This window comes from Chrysemys picta, chromosome 13 (genome assembly GCF_011386835.1).
Source record: "Chrysemys picta bellii isolate R12L10 chromosome 13, ASM1138683v2, whole genome shotgun sequence".
NCBI lineage: Eukaryota > Metazoa > Chordata > Testudines > Emydidae > Chrysemys > Chrysemys picta.
This window is the reverse complement of record NC_088803.1, coordinates 36955748-36974037: the sequence shown is the minus strand read 5'-3', so window position 1 is coordinate 36974037 and position 18290 is coordinate 36955748. Positions and strand designations below refer to the sequence as shown.

General features: G+C 42.5%; 1 protein-coding gene across 13 annotated transcripts in view; it reads right to left on the bottom strand.

Moving 5' to 3' along the window:
• The window catches only part of EYA2 (EYA transcriptional coactivator and phosphatase 2), a 154335-nt gene that overhangs the window by 81935 nt on the left and 54110 nt on the right, over window positions 1–18290 (bottom strand). For 5 of the 13 annotated variants that reach the window (XM_065566662.1, XM_065566661.1, XM_065566663.1 and 2 more), the window contains exons 2-8: window positions 17830–17948; window positions 16709–16753; window positions 13728–13776; window positions 12613–12755; window positions 8486–8602; window positions 6707–6808; window positions 5080–5145 (exon numbers count right to left, since the gene is read on the bottom strand). In XM_065566662.1, coding sequence (XP_065422734.1) covers window positions 5080–5145; window positions 6707–6808; window positions 8486–8602; window positions 12613–12755; window positions 13728–13776; window positions 16709–16753; window positions 17830–17938 — 631 coding nt within the window. In that variant the 5' untranslated portion in view covers window positions 17939–17948. Of the gene's footprint in view, window positions 1–5079; window positions 5146–6706; window positions 6809–8485; window positions 8603–12612; window positions 12756–13727; window positions 13777–16708; window positions 16754–17829; window positions 17949–18290 lie in introns of those variants that run through there. The other 8 variants (XM_065566667.1, XM_065566666.1, XM_065566668.1 and 5 more) reach the window with 5 other exon arrangements.

Genomic DNA, 18290 nt, shown 5'->3' with positions numbered 1-18290 from the left:
CTTCTATTACCTAGTCTAGGATGTCATCTTTCTGGGAAAAGCTGGAAAGCTTGTCTCCCTCACCAACAGAAGTTGTTCCAATAAAAGAGATTATCCCACCCAGCCTTGTCTCTCTAATCTTTCTGGGAGTCAGTACTGAAGGTGTGTGCCTAGATGCAGGTCCACTGAGGGAATGGTATAGGCCTGAGGCAATGTTTCCTTCATACGCAAAAACCTTAATTAGGGATTTCAATTAGTGAGCACTAGGGCACATTACCTTGAAAATAAAAAGTCTAAAGGAAGGCGCTCCCTCCTCTTTTCATTTGAAATTGCCCTGAGAGCGACTGGTACCCCCAAATCAGTCACATATCTAGCCTGGTCTCTCCCATTTTCCTATCTGTGTATTCCTGAATTTCCTTCATAGTGAAAAACATTTTATTTTCACAAAGATATTGGTTGTATGTAAATTTATATGCCAGTTACACACATTCACTATTTTAGAACAAACATGAGGTTTCAGGGTGTAGCCATATAATTCAAAGACTGATCACATACTAAGATCCATTGTATTACACTGCAATTACATTAAAAGAGATTTCAGTTTAAAATAGCTTTGTTATATATTTTGTTTTATGCCATATGTTTGCAAGATGTGAAACTGCTTAGTCCTATCCCTTATGTTTTACATATATGTGTGACAGTGTATCAAATATTTAGCATATGGATACTGGCACCACATTAGGGTTATTTTCCTGTTAGGGGCCAGGCCCACCTTTTCTATTTCATTGGGTTTCCCCCACTATGTCTGCAAAATAGTGTCCCTCTTATTCTGCAGCTCCTTAGTGACCACAATTATTTTTTTACTTCTGTTAGCACATGATGCACACAATTGGTATCTGGAGTTCCAAACGAAAAGTCAAATTCTACCCTATAACAATGTCTAATGAGATTGCACAGGTGTAAGGGAGAGCAGATTTTGGCTTCAAGAAACCTTATTACTTATAATGATGGACAAAGAGGAGAGATTCTGGCTTGAGTCTCATTATCCCAGGCTAAGGCTGTACTGGCATTTGGGGGAAAAAACCTCAATTTTAACTTGGGACCTGAGAAAATGTGATCTAGAGTCACGGTAAGACAATGCATGTGGAGCTCATGATGGCATTTTTTTACAATCTTGATTGGGACAGTACATCCATGGTATGCTCCTATTCCCCGGTTGGATGTGTGTCATTCTTAGAACCAGGGTTATGGTGTGAATTTGAATATTCTGCAGGATTTGTTTAGAATTCATGGTTTCACCAAACACACCTGCTCATAAACTCATTCATAAAATATTAACGGGAAGTCAGCACTAAATGCGGGCAATCACAGGTGAAGCTAATTCATTTACAAATTTGCACTATTATATTTTTCAGTAATTTTACATCTTTACCCAGGAGAACTATTTTTCTCACAAACTAAAATGCAAAACTCTCCAATATGGGGTGCTGTAAGAACCTTTCTGATCATGGTCGTGCATGTGTCACGGTCTTTGAAAAGCCCTTTTCTCTTTTAAAATGATGTAAAATGCTTTGTCCTGGATGCAAAGTTAAGAGTTTGACTTTTAAAGCCCTCCTGAGCTTTGGCTTTTGTGGGGATGTATCATCCCTACACTAACCTAATGGAAAGTTCCATAAGGAGGTAAGGGTCACGATGGGACACTTGCCAGGTAAACAAATCATGGCCTTATGTAAGGTCCCCTGGTGGTCTAGGATTATATAAGATAAGGTAAACAAATCATGGCCTTATGTAAGGAACGGTTGAACCAATCGGTGTGGGGCTATACATGTGATAAACACATGATTCTCCTTCTTGTCCAATCCGTAAATGTGTTGTTATAGCCTAATTGTGTTATGTAATGTTAAGAAAAAACTATAAAAGAAAGCTTGCAATAAACAGAATGGGATTCAGCCTGCAACCACAGTGGTCGTGTGCTTTATCTGCTCCGCATGGAACCCCACAAATGGTGACCCCGACGTGATTCGGCTTGGACATCAAGGCAGCCAGGACTTTGCCCAGAGTGAGCTAGCAGAGATCATACTAGACACAGCCGCCAGTGGAGCAGGGATCAATGTTCTCAGACAGTAGACCCAACAGGTGTTGTCTCAGAAGCTGAGCAAAGAGAAAGCAGATCCAACCAGAAAAAGGATCTGAGTGGTCAGACTCTGTCATCTCTCATGAAGAAACTGGAACAATTGAATTTAGATATTGAAGAGGCTCTCAGTGCTGGCTCTTCTCCTTCCAGCACTCCTTCTACCAAAAAGCGCAAACAGCCATGCCCTGTTAAGGTGGAGACAGGCCTTCTTCACAAAGATCATCAGAGAAAGGGAATCTGTGGGAATAAGAGGGCAGGCTACCAAGATTTAGATGGTTTGCCAAGCCCCCTGGTGGTCTAGGATTAGAGCACGACCAAAAACTGAAGCGTTCGGTGAGAAAAGGCGGAGGTGGCAGCCGCAGCAGGAGGTACCGGAGAATACCGGCTCCTGGTCGTCCGAGAGAGACGTTCGTGAGCTCACAGCCGACTAAAGCGTTCGGTGAGAAAAGGCGGAGGTGGCAGCCGCGGCAGGAGGTACTGGAGGATACCGGCTCCTGGTCGTCCGAGAGAGACGTTCGTGAGCTCACAGCCGACTAAAGCGTTCGGTGAGAAAAGGCGGAGGTGGCAGCCGCGGCAGGAGGTACCGGAGGATACCGGCTCCTGGTCGTCCAAGAGAGACGTTCGTGAGCTCACAGCCGACTGAAGCGTTCGGTGAGAAAAGGCGGAGGTGGCAGCCGCGGCAGGAGGTACCGGAGGATACCGGCTCCTGGTCGTCCGAGAGAGACATTCGTGAGCTCACAGCCAACTAAAGCGTTCGGTGAGAAAAGGCGGAGGTGGCAGCCGCAGCAGGAGGTACCGGAGAATACCGGCTCCTGGTCGTCCGAGAGAGACGTTCGTGAGCTCACAGCCGACTGAAGCGTTCGGTGAGAAAAGGCGGAGGTGGCAGCCGCGGCAGGAGGTACCGGAGGATACCGGCTCCTGGTCGTCCGAGAGAGACATTCGTGAGCTCACAGCCGACTAAAGCGTTCGGTGAGAAAAGGCGGAGGTGGCAGCCGCAGCAGGAGGTACCGGAGAATACCGGCTCCTGGTCGTCCGAGAGAGACGTTCGTAAGCTCACAGCCGACTGAAGCGTTCGGTGAGAAAAGGCGGAGGTGGCAGCCGCGGCAGGAGGTACCGGAGGATACCGGCTCCTGGTCGTCCGAGAGAGACGTTCGTGAGCTCACAGCCGACTAAAGCGTTCGGTGAGAAAAGGCGGAGGTGGCAGCCGCGGCAGGAGGTACCGGAGGATACCGGCTCCTGGTCGTCCGAGAGAGACATTCGTGAGCTCACAGGTAAGCGGCTGCATTTAATAAAATGGGCTCTGCTTTGTCTGCAGAGGAGGAGACGGTGCATGATTTTTTATTACGCATCGCTGAAAAGTGGGGAGAGAAGCTTCCCTCTGACGCGTTGTCCCGTTTGTTGAAATGGGGGCAGAGACGCGGGTTTTTTGTTACTCCTGATACTGTCTTTGATAAGGCAGTCTGGGAAAGTCTAGGCTCTGACCTCTGGGAGTCGGTCTCTCACGGCAACAAGGAGGCCGTGTCATTGAGCCAAATATGGTGCAAATCTAAGAAACTAATAGAGACTCTTGCGGCAGAAGCCAAGGTCCAGTCGGCCATTAATGACCTCTTTCGGCCAAAAGAGGAGGCGCCTTATGTGTTGCCGGTGGGAGCCCGTAAGTTCTTTGGGGGTGAGAACACTATCATACCACTCATCCCCAGTGCACCCGAAGCTGATCCTAGTATCGTCCCGTTACCGGATGACCCCGCAGATAAAATGGAGGTCTCAAGCCCAGAAGGGGATAAGTTACAAGAATTTCGAGCAGAAATGTACAAACAGGGCCTTCAGCTACAGGACATGCTGAATCAGTTGTCCCATTTGGCCGGTGAGAGCCATACCCCGCAGTCCCACACATTGCGAGCCCTGAACCAGCCCAGCTTTCCTGTCACCAATAATGTTTGTACCCCAAAGTTCCGGGCGGAGTTTCCGGGGCAGGGTGAGCAGTTGCGAAATAGGTTGGAAAAAATGGCGGAGCCAGGCTTATCTAACTTTAAAAGGACATATAGGAAAAAAACACCGGATAAGATCCCTCCGGCGGATGATGTAGCTACCCCCTGTCCTCGTTGTGGTTTGTGGGGCTGCGCAATTGGGTGCACTGGACGGAATAACGTGTCCACGCACCGGCCACTGAACGCCGCCATGCAGAAGCCAAACGACGACCCCGCGGCACCGGACTTGCACTTGTTGTTTGTCACAGCCTAGACACCTAATAATGCTGTACTTCTATATGTTCGGACTCCTTATTATAGGAGCAGGGGTCTTTGTATGTCCAAACTCTGTACCTTTTGTTAACCCACGACAAAATTTTTGGATCACCTGGGCGAACCAGACTGGCCAAGAAGCCCTTTTTGCTTGTCCATGGCCACCCCAGCGGATCCCTTTAAAACATGTCTTATTGGCTATCCTTATTTACACCCCAATGGTTTTCGTGGGCATTTACGTAATATTACGTTTCTTAAAAAGTTCCTTATTTAAGAAAAAGGGGGGAGGTGTGGGGATGTATCATCCCTACACTAACCTAATGGAAAGTTCCATAAGGAGGTAAGGGTCACGATGGGACACTTGCCAGGTAAACAAATCATGGCCTTATGTAAGGTCCCCTGGTGGTCTAGGATTATATAAGATAAGGTAAACAAATCATGGCCTTATGTAAGGAACGGTTGAACCAATCGGTGTGGGGCTATACATGTGATAAACACATGATTCTCCTTCTTGTCCAATCCGTAAATGTGTTGTTATAGCCTAATTGTGTTATGTAATGTTAAGAAAAAACTATAAAAGAAAGCTTGCAATAAACAGAATGGGATTCAGCCTGCAACCACAGTGGTCGTGTGCTTTATCTGCTCCGCATGGAACCCCACAGGCTTTATAAAAAGTAAATAAATAAATTGTGCTTTCAGCTGTTTTAGCCCATCACCATGACTCACTTTGTGGGCTCAACAGCAGGGTGACCAGCAGGACTGATCTGAGCTGGGCAGAGGTCCAATAAGATCCTAGAGACAGAGTGAGCATGGAAAGTCACTTGTTAATGTCAGGGAGAGAAAACGATCTGCCCTCACCCCCTCCCTCCCAGGTGCACTAGCGTGGGAAAGCTTGGAGTGTACATTCCTCAGTAGCAATTGGGGCAGGAAGGCTCAGAGCATCCCAGCCAAACCTTTCACCAGCACTCAGGAAAGGTAAATAAACTTTAGAGACAGGGAGCTGGTTAAAGCCCTTGTGCTCCTGAGCAGCTAGGACAGGGGGAAATGTTTGTTTACTACAGGAAACAGCTTATTTATTCCTGGACAATTTTCCTGGGGACCAGCACCTGCCACTATAAAAATTCTTTTTACAATACCGGCTTTGAGAGGCTGCCTGAAATTGTCCAACTGGGGACAGCAATAAAGCATTGTGAAATGATCTGATATAACTGTAGACACAGTGGACACTTGAAAAACTTCTATGTGTGCAGACATGCATGAAGTTCTTTCCAGTTCATTTTAAGTATAATTTACACTACTTGCCTGTGTCAGTAGTTTTGGACAAGTAGCATCCAGTATTTGCATTCACAAGTGACAGTGCACAAGATTTGCTCATACAAATCTCCAGATTGCACAAAGAGCAGCCATCTTTGAAAATTTTGGTCCCAAGTGAGTAATGAGTACCTTCCAAAACAAGTCAGATTTTTGTAGCTAATACAAAGCACATGTGCAGACCCTCTAAGAGGTCCGAGGAAACAAAAAGTGGGCAGGAATATTACCAGCCTTACAGGACACCATTGGAAAATGCCTGTACTTTGTCAATAGCAGTTTTACAGCCATTACCACTAAATCTCACTGAAGTTAATTGGGACACAGTACAGCTGCTACTGCTGCAAGGGGACATCAGACCCAGCATTTCCTGACACAGATGAAGCTGCACTCAGTCCATGACATTCCCATATCTAGAGCTGGTGGTAAGAACAAATGGATGCTTTTCCAACAATACGCAGAAAGAAGGGTCCTTACTGCAGAACAGCATGCTTATTGTTCAGAGTTATTATAAGACTGAGATGCAGAAAGGAGAAAGTGAAAGCAACCATTAATTCAGTGACAGGGATGGTCAGGAAGAATCCTTTACATTTCAGACAGAATAAATATATAGCTTCCAGGGATGTGATTAGCAGCTGATAAATTCATTCTGGATTCCTCCAAATGCCTCAGTATGAACCTGATTCAGAGTTCACTTAAGTCAATGGGAGTCTTTCCGTTGATTCAGTGGGCTCTGGGTCAAGTACTAGATGAGGCTGATGTTTACAGCCAATTCCTCCAGCGCCCCTGTATGTCCTACCAGTGCTATTGTGGTTAAGGATTCATCCGTTTCTGCTGGCCCACCTACTCTAAGGGGAGTAGTAGCACCCTACAATGAAAACTGGCTCTGATAATCTTAGTATATGACATCTCAGCCCAGGATCACCTCTCCCTTCCCAACTTCCATAGATAATTGCTGTATCTAAATTTTAAAAAATTCAGTTTATGATTGTGTGTCTATTTAGGGCTTGATTTTTTTAAAATTAAAACCAAAAATAAAGCAGACCAGAGGACAAGTTATACTCAGTGTGTCTGTCCATCCCTTCCCGGTTGGGCAGGAAAACAATTCCCTTCCTCTTTCTTTGCAGAGCGTCCCTGGATAGTTTAGCTGTAAACAGAAAAGGGCACTGTGGTGACAACAGGGCCATAGTCTAGAGAGCAAAAGAAAGGACTGGAAGACAGAAGATGTGGGTTCTCTTTCCTCTCCACCACTAACTGATTATGTGACCTTGGGGCAGTCACTTAACTTTTCTGTGGTTTAAGTTTCTAAAATGTGTTGAGACTCTCAGATAAAGGGGCAAGGTAAGTGCAAAGCATTATCATAATTTGTATTTTGCTTTCCCTCTCCCCGTTGAATCCTGGAGTAGTTTGTTCTGACTCTCTAACTGCTTGTCCTTTCCCTTCTATAACCACAAAGCCTGCACCCTTGGCTTTTTGAGGCTTGCACAGTCTAAGAAACAGTAGAAGTATTTTGTATATAGATCACAAGTCCTCAAGTCCTCAGTCCCTTAATGTTCATTAGTTTCATTTAGTCACAATTCTTCACATCACAGAGAAGTCACTGGCACTTTAAAATGTAGGTGCACTGAAGTCTAGTGAAGGACAAAATTCCAGGTGAGGAGAAAGAGGAGAAAATACATTTTTTTCATCCTGTCCAATTCAGTGCAACCTTCATATTGGACTCAAAGTGGTGTGTCACTACTCTCAGTGAAAATGAAACTACTCTCCCCTTGGATATTTTAGATTACTTCATGTATAGGAATGACGTGACCCACTTTATATCAGCAACACAAAATCAGTTCCTACACACTATGCCCCTCACTGTAAAAAGCAACAGCACACTGGTACATAAAACTGAAATTATTGTGGCATATTTCCTCTCTCCAGCTGCCAGTACATTAGCTCTAATCATCACTTCCAGCAATGTTTTCTGGGCAAGCACTTTTAGATCCAGATTATTAGAGCTACTGCATAACCCAAACTGTAGTGCAGATTGCCCTCCCCACCTGTTTTTTTTTCTTCCTGTAAGGATTTTGAAAATGAGGACACATCCCCCATCCTCTTGGTGAATGACACAAGCAAGTATTAGAAAATGAATACTATTCACTAAGGTCAGGGGCTGCAAATGCCACAGCATAAAGCAGACAGAATATATAAAGTATCAAGAAAGATGCTGGAAGTGCATCACTCCCAGTTCAGGTATCTGACTGACAGCACCAAGATGTTCAGCAAAAATCAAATTCCACGGCATCAAAAAAATGGGCTAACAAAAAAATCACAAATGAAATTCCAATATTTTAATGTACTTTATGAGTCTTAGGACTCCACATCGAAACCAACAAATAAAAAGCAGTGTTACCAATTCTTGTGAGTCTCATGATATCTGGTGTTTTTCTTAAAGCCCTGTTCCTGGAGTCAAAGTAATTAGGTTGAAACTCAGGTTTTACAGGGTGTGTGGGAGTGGAGTAAATTTCTGGCCCTCCCCTCATGATTGTCGAGAAAAGCTTGAAAATGTGACCCAAAGCTGTGTAAAAATCTCAAGCTTTTTAAGCCAATCTGATTATTTGAGTTTTGGAGCCTGACTCATCATCTGTGAGAACTTGGGGTTGTCAATATTGAAAATGGTTCTTCCACACTCAGCATATTTCAGATCAAAACAACAGCGATTTGGTACTCTCCTGTTTTTCTTCATACTTCCAACAGATGGAACCTGATTTTACTGCCTGGTGCTTGAAGCTGCAGGCCTTAGTAGACTATAAACTGCAAGAAAACTAGCCATACTGACCATGCATCTGGTAGGTGTACGGTGCTTGTCCTGTTGTTGGGGTACTGAAGGTGGATCCATAGCTAAGAAACCCACTCTGTCCTGGAGAATGGCTCAGACTATCTTCTGTTTTGATGCCTTTGGAGGATATAAAAGGAACCAAAAGCACAATGTTAGGGTTCTGCTTGATCTCATCATATACAGGTATAACAAAAAATTTCAATGCTTATGACATTTTAGCTAGAGTTGGAGCTGATCAAACTATTGATTTTTAATATTCAGTTTGGATTTAACCTTTTTTATTAGCAAACAAATCCCAATTTTTGAAAACATTTTCATTATTCGCTAGTGTTAGCCAAGTATTTTTCTGAAATAATGTATGGCCTATATCAGGGATCGGCAACCTTTGGCACGTGGCTCACCAGGGTAAGCACCCTCGCGGGCCGGGCCGGTTTGTTTACCTGCCGTGTTGGCAGGTTCGGCCGATTGCGGCTCCCATTGGCCGCGGTCTGCCGCTCCAGGCCAATGGGGGTGGCGGGAAGTGGTGGCCAGCACATCCCGAGTCCCGCGCCACTTCCCGCCGCCCCCATTGGCCTGGAGTGGCGAACCACGGCCAGTGGGAGCCATGATCGCCCGAACCTGCCAACGCAGCAGATAAACAAACCAGCCCGGCCTGCCAGGGTGCTTACCCTGGTGAGCCACGTGCCAAAGGTTGCCGGTCCCTGGCCTATATGTTCACCACAAACTATTTGTGTTAACTATATTAAGTAGTCATTATTGTGTGATTGGTTGCCATGATACAGTTTCTGCTCTCTGAATGGATGACTAACTTAAAGACAGGAAAATAATAAGTAATCCACTTTCCAGAAAGTTTTTTTGGACAACTAAACACTGGTGCTTCAAACTTTGTTAAACTTTTGCAGTTGTGAACATTCTGAGGGGTTCTCAGAATGCTGGTAATTGCTAACAACGTGGTCATATGAATTATAGTAAAATAAACTCAGTTAAACTTCTATTCACGTAAACATTCATGATTGAAAGATGTTTTTAAAATTAAATTATTTCATCAGCTCCATTTAGAATGAGATAACGCAATATTTACCAACAGATCATATTGGAGGGATATCAGTTAGGTGTGAACACTAGATAGTCACATATAGTTGACAATAGTAAAGCTGAGCAATGCACAAATCCCTAGTCAAAATCGCCTTGGTACTAAAATCAGGCAATTAAAACGCATGTCAAATCACAGGAGGAGCGGCACTAACTGAATTTGACATTGTAAGATGGAACTTTTTCAGGTGGTGAAAGGGTCTGATATTTTATCACCCGGGCCTGCTGAGATCATGCTGCTGTATTTTTAAAGTAAACGGCTGAAAGGTGTGTCTTTTTTACAAATCTTTTGGCCTCTGCCTCTTTGCATGTGTATTTGCACAAAACAAAATATGGTCACGAAACACACCCTGAGCGCCATGGTTAAACAAAGAGACTATTGATGGTCTGCTCTTGGATTTATGAGCTGCCCAGTTGTTGCCATTTTTGTGCACTTTTGGGCAAACCTTCCAAAGCGACATCAAATTCATATGGCTTCAGCCAACCAAGCTGTTGCTGTCTATCTTGGCCAATCCCTTCACCCTGAGAAAGCACAGTGAGTCTGCGCTCACTGAGGGTGGGAGCAAATTTTACTGAATAGCTTCTCCTGGGACAAAGTCACTTATTTCTAAGGAGAAACAATCAATGTTAGATGAAATCCATGCAATTTAAATGCAGATTACCAACTGGATAACAACATTCCATACTGAAATCCAGGAAATTTGTTTGGACAATGAGTGAGCGTGGGCTGTGGTAGGTGTCAGGCTCCATTATTGCTGGTAGAGTCTGTCTGCTAGGGGGTTTGCGGGTGAGTGCAAAGAGAAGCCGTTTTTCATAACATCACATTTGTTTTTCAATTACATCAGCACCATGCATGTGAACACTCAACCTATTACAGCCCCGACCACAATTAATCTTCAGTGACTGGGCCTTTCTGGAAGTCTAAAAATTGTTGTCAGACAGTGAAATAACTTAGCACCAAATTAATTTCCACACAATGCTCTGTTTTGTCTAGAAACTGGCCTAGTTTTATATTTGTGTCTAAAAACAATACTGCTTCATTGTTCTTGGTCATCAGCCAGGTAGGATTTCTCATATACAGTATCATATATATTATTGAGGGTGGGGACAAGGGAGGGAAACCACTGTTCAAGGATGGTAATAGGTCGTCTACAGGATTTATAAGCAGTATGTGGGCCTGACATGTGTGTGCCCTAAAGACGCTAGCCAGTAGCAAATGGCCATATTTTCACCTGCTCTAACAGGGACAACTGTTCAGAGTTTGCCTTGGAAGCCATCCAGCTGATACATTTATGTTTGTAATTCCAGAAAATCAACTCAAAACATTCCTCTAATCGTCCTGATAGATTTTACTTTCCCAACCCTGTTACCCAGGCCTTTCACAGATTGTTAGGTTGAGTTTTCCTTAACTAAAAATGCTGTCAATAGCTGTGTAACAGGTTTGTGTTTTTACTGCTGTATGTTGGGAAGCAATACTGTACTTACCAAATAAACAAGGGCATGGGAGCTCAAAGACTGTCAAAACTGACTGTAGGATTGGAAACAAAACCACACAGCAGTTTTGGGTAGTACTGAACGACTCAAAAGGGGCTCACGGTTTCAGCTGGGGATAAGCATCCACAAGTCTGGATGTCCACCCTTTCCAAGCCATTGCTAAACAACATGAACCTCTTTGGTCTACAAAACTGGGTAAGAAGTTTCCTAGGAAGAGTCTTTCCCTGTAGGATTTTAGGGATTTCCACATGGGGCTATGAAAACCAGTTTTGTGAAAAATATATTTGAACCTCAAAAACATGTTTGGTTATGTTTGGGTGATGGTTCAGCTGTGGTTCTAATTTTATCCAACCTGAATTACTAACTCAAACTTTGGTTGTTTAGGCCCCTCTATCATTTTGTCTTATTTACAGTCAACTCTGAGTATGCTATAAGCATGTGAATAGCACAATTCCAGTAGCAAGTAGATCTACTGAGGGTTTACAGTGTGACTGAAAATAATCAAACCCACCCAATAGATCTCACATGACATCAATTTGCACTGAATGGAGACTGGCTCCCCTACAATTTGCACACACAGAGGAGATGGAACAGATTCTTAGATGTTGAAAATGGTAAGACAGCCTCAGGAAAAAAACCTGCTTTCCATTATCTTTACTATACTGTATGTCTGAAAACATTTATTGTATATACATTTAGACTATATATGCAATATTTAATAATAATATCTTGCAAATGTATCTCTCATCACAAAGCATTGTGTAGTACAGAGATCATTTCACCCACCACTTGTTAAATTTACTCATCTGCAGCGTAACAACCATTCTGTATCATCAATGATACACAACATTTTTAGGAAGGAAATGAAGACTGGCTCATGTAACTGAAACTGCATAGGGAACGTAGAGAGGCAAAGCATAGTTTACAAAAGTAGCATTTTTTTGCCACCTCCCCCTGCAATTTTGCAAGACTGGACATACAGGTCTGGATCCTCTGCTGATGTAAAGCAGCATAGCTCCCACTGCAGTCCAGTGAGGCGATGCCAGTTTGTGCCAGCTGAGGATTTACCCCAAGGTCTCAAGTGGTCAGAGCCTTATTTCCAAGATGGTACCTCCAAGAGAAAAGCACTTTCTAGGGGGCTGGGCTCAGTACTGAGTCACAGGAAACTTCACCAGCTACTGACTCCCTACTGTCACTCTTTTCAGCACCAGGATTTTTCCAGGATATCTCCTATTCTGCTACTGACCAGGTCCAACCATACTTAGTTTATAGGATTATAACTCAGGCTAGTATGTGCCAATCCACTTGAGCTGAATATCCGGAGAGTACAGAGGAAAGTCTTTCTAAAACTTTTGACAAATTTGAATTTTTCTCTAAGCCAAAAAAGAAAAGGAAAAAAAACCCCATTCACTACAGAATTAAAGAGTTTTTGACTCGAAGGTTTAATCATTAAGTATGTTCTTTTTGGGTCAGAAGGATGAGACATTCTCTAGTGAAAGCAGAAGCTCTTAGAGATAACCTAACAAAGTAAGATTACTCACTGTAGGAGGGTATTCCATAAGGTTGTCCTGGTGGAGGGTATGCAGCATAAGTAGCGGCTTGCTGGATTCCTGCACTGTACTGGGTCTGTCCATAGGTTGCCATTGTTGGAAAAGATGGGACTGTCACTATATGGGGATGATGTCTGTTCAGAACAAGAAAACAGATGCTCTATGGCAATACTAATCGTATATGGTTTTCTAGAGTAATCTCACTAATCTACCAGTGACATATTTGACTAGAATGGCTACACGTGGTGTTACGCTGTATATTACAGGCATATAAGATATGCCACACTGGGTCAGACCGTTTTGCTCTAATACCCTGCTTCTGGCAGTGGCCTACAGAGATATCACTAAGTGAGAGGGCACAATGCCATCCTAATCTTTGGTCAGTGCTATAACCTAGGGCTGCGCGAAATATTTGCAACAATTTTAAAAAGTGACAATCTGTGATTTTCAGCTTTCATTTTAAAGTCACAAAACCAATCCAGTTTCATGGAACACCTTTGAAATGTCACATTTTCCTCTATAGTCACTTATAAATGATCCTATGTTCAAAACGATAAGATCTGCATTCCCAGGGTAGAAATGAGTTGTATGGAGAACCTCCAATTCTCTGACTTCCTGTCCAACTTGATTAAGAAATGGTTTTCTGGGGCTAAGGCCAGGTCTACCCTACAAATGTTTGGAGGCACAGCTGTATTGATCAGAGGTGTGATGAGGAATTCTCTGACTGACATAGCTGTGCTGGCAAAAGCCCCTAATATAGCATATTGCTAAAACTGTCCTTTTCTTGGTATAGTTTATTTGGCTTGGGGGAGGGGAAGGAGGTGAAATAAGCTATACTGGGAAAAGCATGAGAAGCTTCACCAGTATAACAGCATCTATTCGAGGAGTGATTTTGCTGGGATAGGATACCAATATAGCTATACCAGCAAGGGGCTCCTACGGCAGATCTGGCCTGCGACTTGCAGCAGAACAGGTGCAAAGGCTGAAGGATCACGTTCTTCAGGCTTTTCAAGGTTGCAGGGGCCCCTGCAAAATGGTTAATCAGCAAAACAAAGTTTATAATCTACAGGACTTGAGCTCTCCTGAATGCTGTCAGACATACTCACTCTGTGGAGTAGAGATGGAGAGGACACTGTGATGCTGCTTTGCTGTTACCTGAAAAACAAAATTAAAGTGTCTCTGGTTTTCAGTAACATTCTGTTATATGGCTAAGTCGATGCCACTGTTCTGATCCTTGCTAGACACAGAAATGTCTACAATAACTAGAACAATATTTGTGTTGAAATCCTCAAAGACTTTTAAGGCAATTATGAGAAATGACAGGGTAACTTTCCATTTTAATGCTAATTGATAAAATCAGCTTTATGTGCACCCAGGAACCTATCAACTGATTGATGAATCTACCAGGTTTTTCTTGATATAGGTATGGAGCCACATAATGATGGTAGGCCCAGTTCTGCAGCCATCAGCAGTCCCAGTGATTTCACTACCACCACTCATGTTGACTACTCAGCAATGCATGATATCACTAGGACTACTCATGTGACAAAGGGTGCAAAAACAACCTCTTCAGTTGTGAAATGACATTTACAAACACCATGTTCTGCCTTTAAAATTTCTTTTGTATTCCCACCATTCAGTGTCTCACTTTCTTTAAATGCATCAGGACAAAGGTTCTTTAAGTTTTCATCTCTCCTTGTACTGGAGCTTGGGACGTACTGGCCGCTACTTCCAGCAGCTCCCATTGGCCTGGAGCAGCGAACCGCAAACGCGGCAGGTACACAAACCGGCCCGGACCGCCAGGGGCTTTCCCTGCACAAGCGGCAGAACAAGTTTGGGAACCACTGAGCTAGGACATACCCGCAATGCTACAAGAGAATTATCCTCATTAGGAAGTCATCTAAAATGATACGACTTCAGTGTGTTCAGCAATGCAAAAATTAGTGAATTAAACATTTTAAACATGTTTTATTTAATGAAATATGCAAATATGTATAAAATCTAAATATATGGAAATAATCCTATGGGCTCAAGTAACTTGTCATTCCATTAATCTAGAGAGAACATTTCCAAAATATACAGCTTGATGTTATATAAAAGATTCCTCCTTCCCGGTCTCCTCTCCAGCTGTCTTCTTGTAATTAAATTATCCTTCCCCCCCGCCAGCTTTTTTCATGGTGGTTTATGTGGTTTTATCATTTTTGTCCTAAAATTAGGATTAAATTGAGGTATTAACAAAAAAGGCATTAAACCCAATGGAATTTTTTAATTACAGACTTAATAAAAATTTATTTTTATCTGTTGTAATTTTTCTGTTTCCTTATTTATGGGGAGCCATGAACATGTTAGCAGAGGAATGGGTACTTGATAAACAAAATTATTATTAATAGTAATTAAAAGGGAAATTATTCTCTCTTTCTAAATTTTAAATGTGTATATTCTCCTTCAATAATATTATTACTACAAATGAGTAAACAGATGCATTTCCTGAAAAATAATTATTTATTAGAGCTGATCAAAAGATGGGAACATTTCTATGAACATTTTTGCAAAAAAATTCATCCCTTTTTTGGTCAAAGTTTCGAATAGTCTAAGAAAAGTTTACTCAAAAAATCAACATTCACAAAATTTATACAAATTATTTATTATTTACTCATCTGTCTATTTATATATTTGTGTCAATGTTTTTATAGAAGTTAGAAGTCAACTAGTTTAAAGCTTAAGTGACTATATTTAAGTCCTTATTGCCATATTTAGGCATCTAAAGAAAAGCTGCCTCTTTCCAGAGATGCTAAGGCACCTATTCTTCTCATTTGCTGTCACAACACCCTATTATTCAGGCCTGAAACCTGGAAGTCATCTTTGACTGCTCTCTCTCTCTTGTCCCACACACTGAAGACATGCCCAGATTCTCCCACTTCCTTCCCACACAATGTCTATGAGACATTCTTTTTTTTTTCTATGCCTTTCAAACCCCCAGTTTGATTACTGTAACCTCTTTCCTTCTGGTTTCCCTGACACATCACCTGCCCTCTCCACTATCCAGGACATAACAAACATAGCTCCTGAGATCATATTCCTTGATAATTGCTCGGACTGTATCACCTCCCTCTTTGAATCCCTACTCCACTATGTGCCACTTTCTCCCCAACCTCTTCTGCATCTAATTCAGCTTCTTGTCCTTCCCTTCAGAGCCCTTCCTGATTCTACTCCTCCCTACCATCCTCCACACCTCCCCTAATCCGCTTCCCTCTGCCAGTTATGTCACCCTTGACACAGTGAGTGAAATCCTGATTCCATTGAAGTCAATGGCAAAACTCCCATTCACTTCAATGGGGCCAGGATTTCACCCCTCTGTTAGTTCACTGCCCCCACAACCATCTGCATATCTTCTTCCAGGCTATCGGTTACACATAGAAAGCTCTTCCTCTGGTAACCCACAGATCAGTACCCTCTCCACATCCAAATCCACCCTAAAGGACCAGGTCTACCGTGATGTCTAGGAGACACTTGTCAGCTGATAATGGCAAAGTAACTGTTGAATCAGGTCGTATGCCTTTTAAAAAGGAAAACCATTGGGCTACCTGACATTGTATTTAGTGATGCATCTAATCACCACCTTGACTACTTTATACTTCGTTCCCTTTTTGTCCTACCCTTCATTAGTCTGCCTGTACCTCTCATATTTTAGAATGTGATGTTTTCCTGGCAGGGTCTAGCACATTATCTGTTTGTTCAGCACATACTGCATGGGGGGGTACCGATGGAAACAAAGTAACAGTAATAACTCCTCCAATGGCCTTGGACAAATTGTTTAGGTTAAGGTGGGATTCTCACAGCAACATAAAGGAATCTGATATCCCCCTTGGAGTTGAGCACCTAATTCCCTGAGGCTTTTTTGAACATCTCAGCCCTAACCTCTCTGCCTCAGATTCTCCATCTGTAATATGAGGATGATACTTACCTACCTCATTGGGGTGTGACTGTAAGGATTATTTCATGTTTGTAAAATATTTAGACAATAAAAAGATGTATTAGTGATAAGGAGATATAGGAGAAAGATTCTCTTTAAAAAAGTCGGGCTTACCTGATTCAACAACGATTTCACTATGAGCAATTTGCTTGGACTTACCTGCAAGAAAGTTTTTAGTACAATTAGATTTATATTCTGAAAATAAATTCTTACTTTTTCTATAGCCCAGACCCTCTTTCCCCTATTTCCTATAGATTCTGATCCTTCCAGCAAACCTTTTGAATTGGTGGTCATTACTATACATGCTTCAATCCAACTTAATTCCTAAAGGCTCAACAAACACAGATACAACATGTGGCTTCTAACATACACAGCCAACATACAGTGGCTTCTAACACCCTGCAAATAAAGGGTTAAACACGAGAGTTAAACATAATAGTCAGTGCCTTTTGCTAACTCTGCTCCAACAGGAAGGCTGAGGGATCCTGACCACAGCAAACAATAGCTGGAATTGTACTGGCGAGAACTAGTTTGGCTGCATCATTTGCCAATAATTTTTAAAACAGATTTAACATTCTTCTGTTTCCTTCACTTGAACAGTATAATGGGGTAGATGGCCGGGGGGATGGAGAGGGGGAGGAGGAGGAGAGTAGATAAGTTTCCATCATAGCCTCAACCACTGAAAGAATTTGTCCTTGGTACCTGCCAAATATGAAACTCCAGACCACAGAGCTGGGGACTAACTGTTCAGAAATGACAGCAATGATCTCAGCTCGACATGAACTGTGGCACAGCAACTGCTTTGGTAAAATGTTTCATATTTGCATTCTGGCTGATTAGGAACGGCAGCCTCTGGGCTTTCACCCCTTCTCTCTTCCAAGCAGCAACAATACGACTAGAACTCGGAGTTCAAATTAATGCTGCCCTTAGGGGTTGATGGATTGGTGGGGGCCAAAAATAAAACCGCCCGCGTTGATTAAAATACACTTTTATACACACGTTATTCTGATGTGCATGTATCTCTATAATTCCATTTCTAATTGCATTCAAATCAGATTCAAACACAACCGGACTTGTTACAAAAACATCAAATAGAAATTTTAACCGCTTCTTGCATCAAAGGACTAATTCTTACAAGCACAGGCCTCATACTGGTCAGTTCCTTTTGTTCTTATATATACCCCTGATGCTAACAGTCTAAAGTTAATAAACCAGAAGCAGAAGAGGCAGCCTACCTTCTATGTCATCTGGAGCCGTGGCATAAATGTTAGAAAGGTTAAGCTTCAGTCTATCGTGGCACTCTCTATTTACTGTCAGGCTGGGTGATATCACTAGATCTAGCATTTCCTTATACCTGAAGGAAAACAAAGGAAAAATATAATTTATTCATTAATTATGCATGCTTACTAATGATTCCATTTTTTCCCTAAGAGTATAAATATTAAAGCTGATTACCTAAACCCAGGATTCATATAAATTCTACATAATAACATTCACCAAAGTTTTCATCAAAGGGAAATGCTGAATTAAAATGAAGTATTTGTTTCCTTGGAGATTACACCCATTTGATTAATGTTTCCCTCTCTTCCTGGATTTTGCCATCACAAAATTAAATTTCTGAATCTCTTAAATGCCGTCAGAACAAGCAATATATTTAAGTATTAGCCACGCCTCCTTATGTATGCAGTGGTATCTG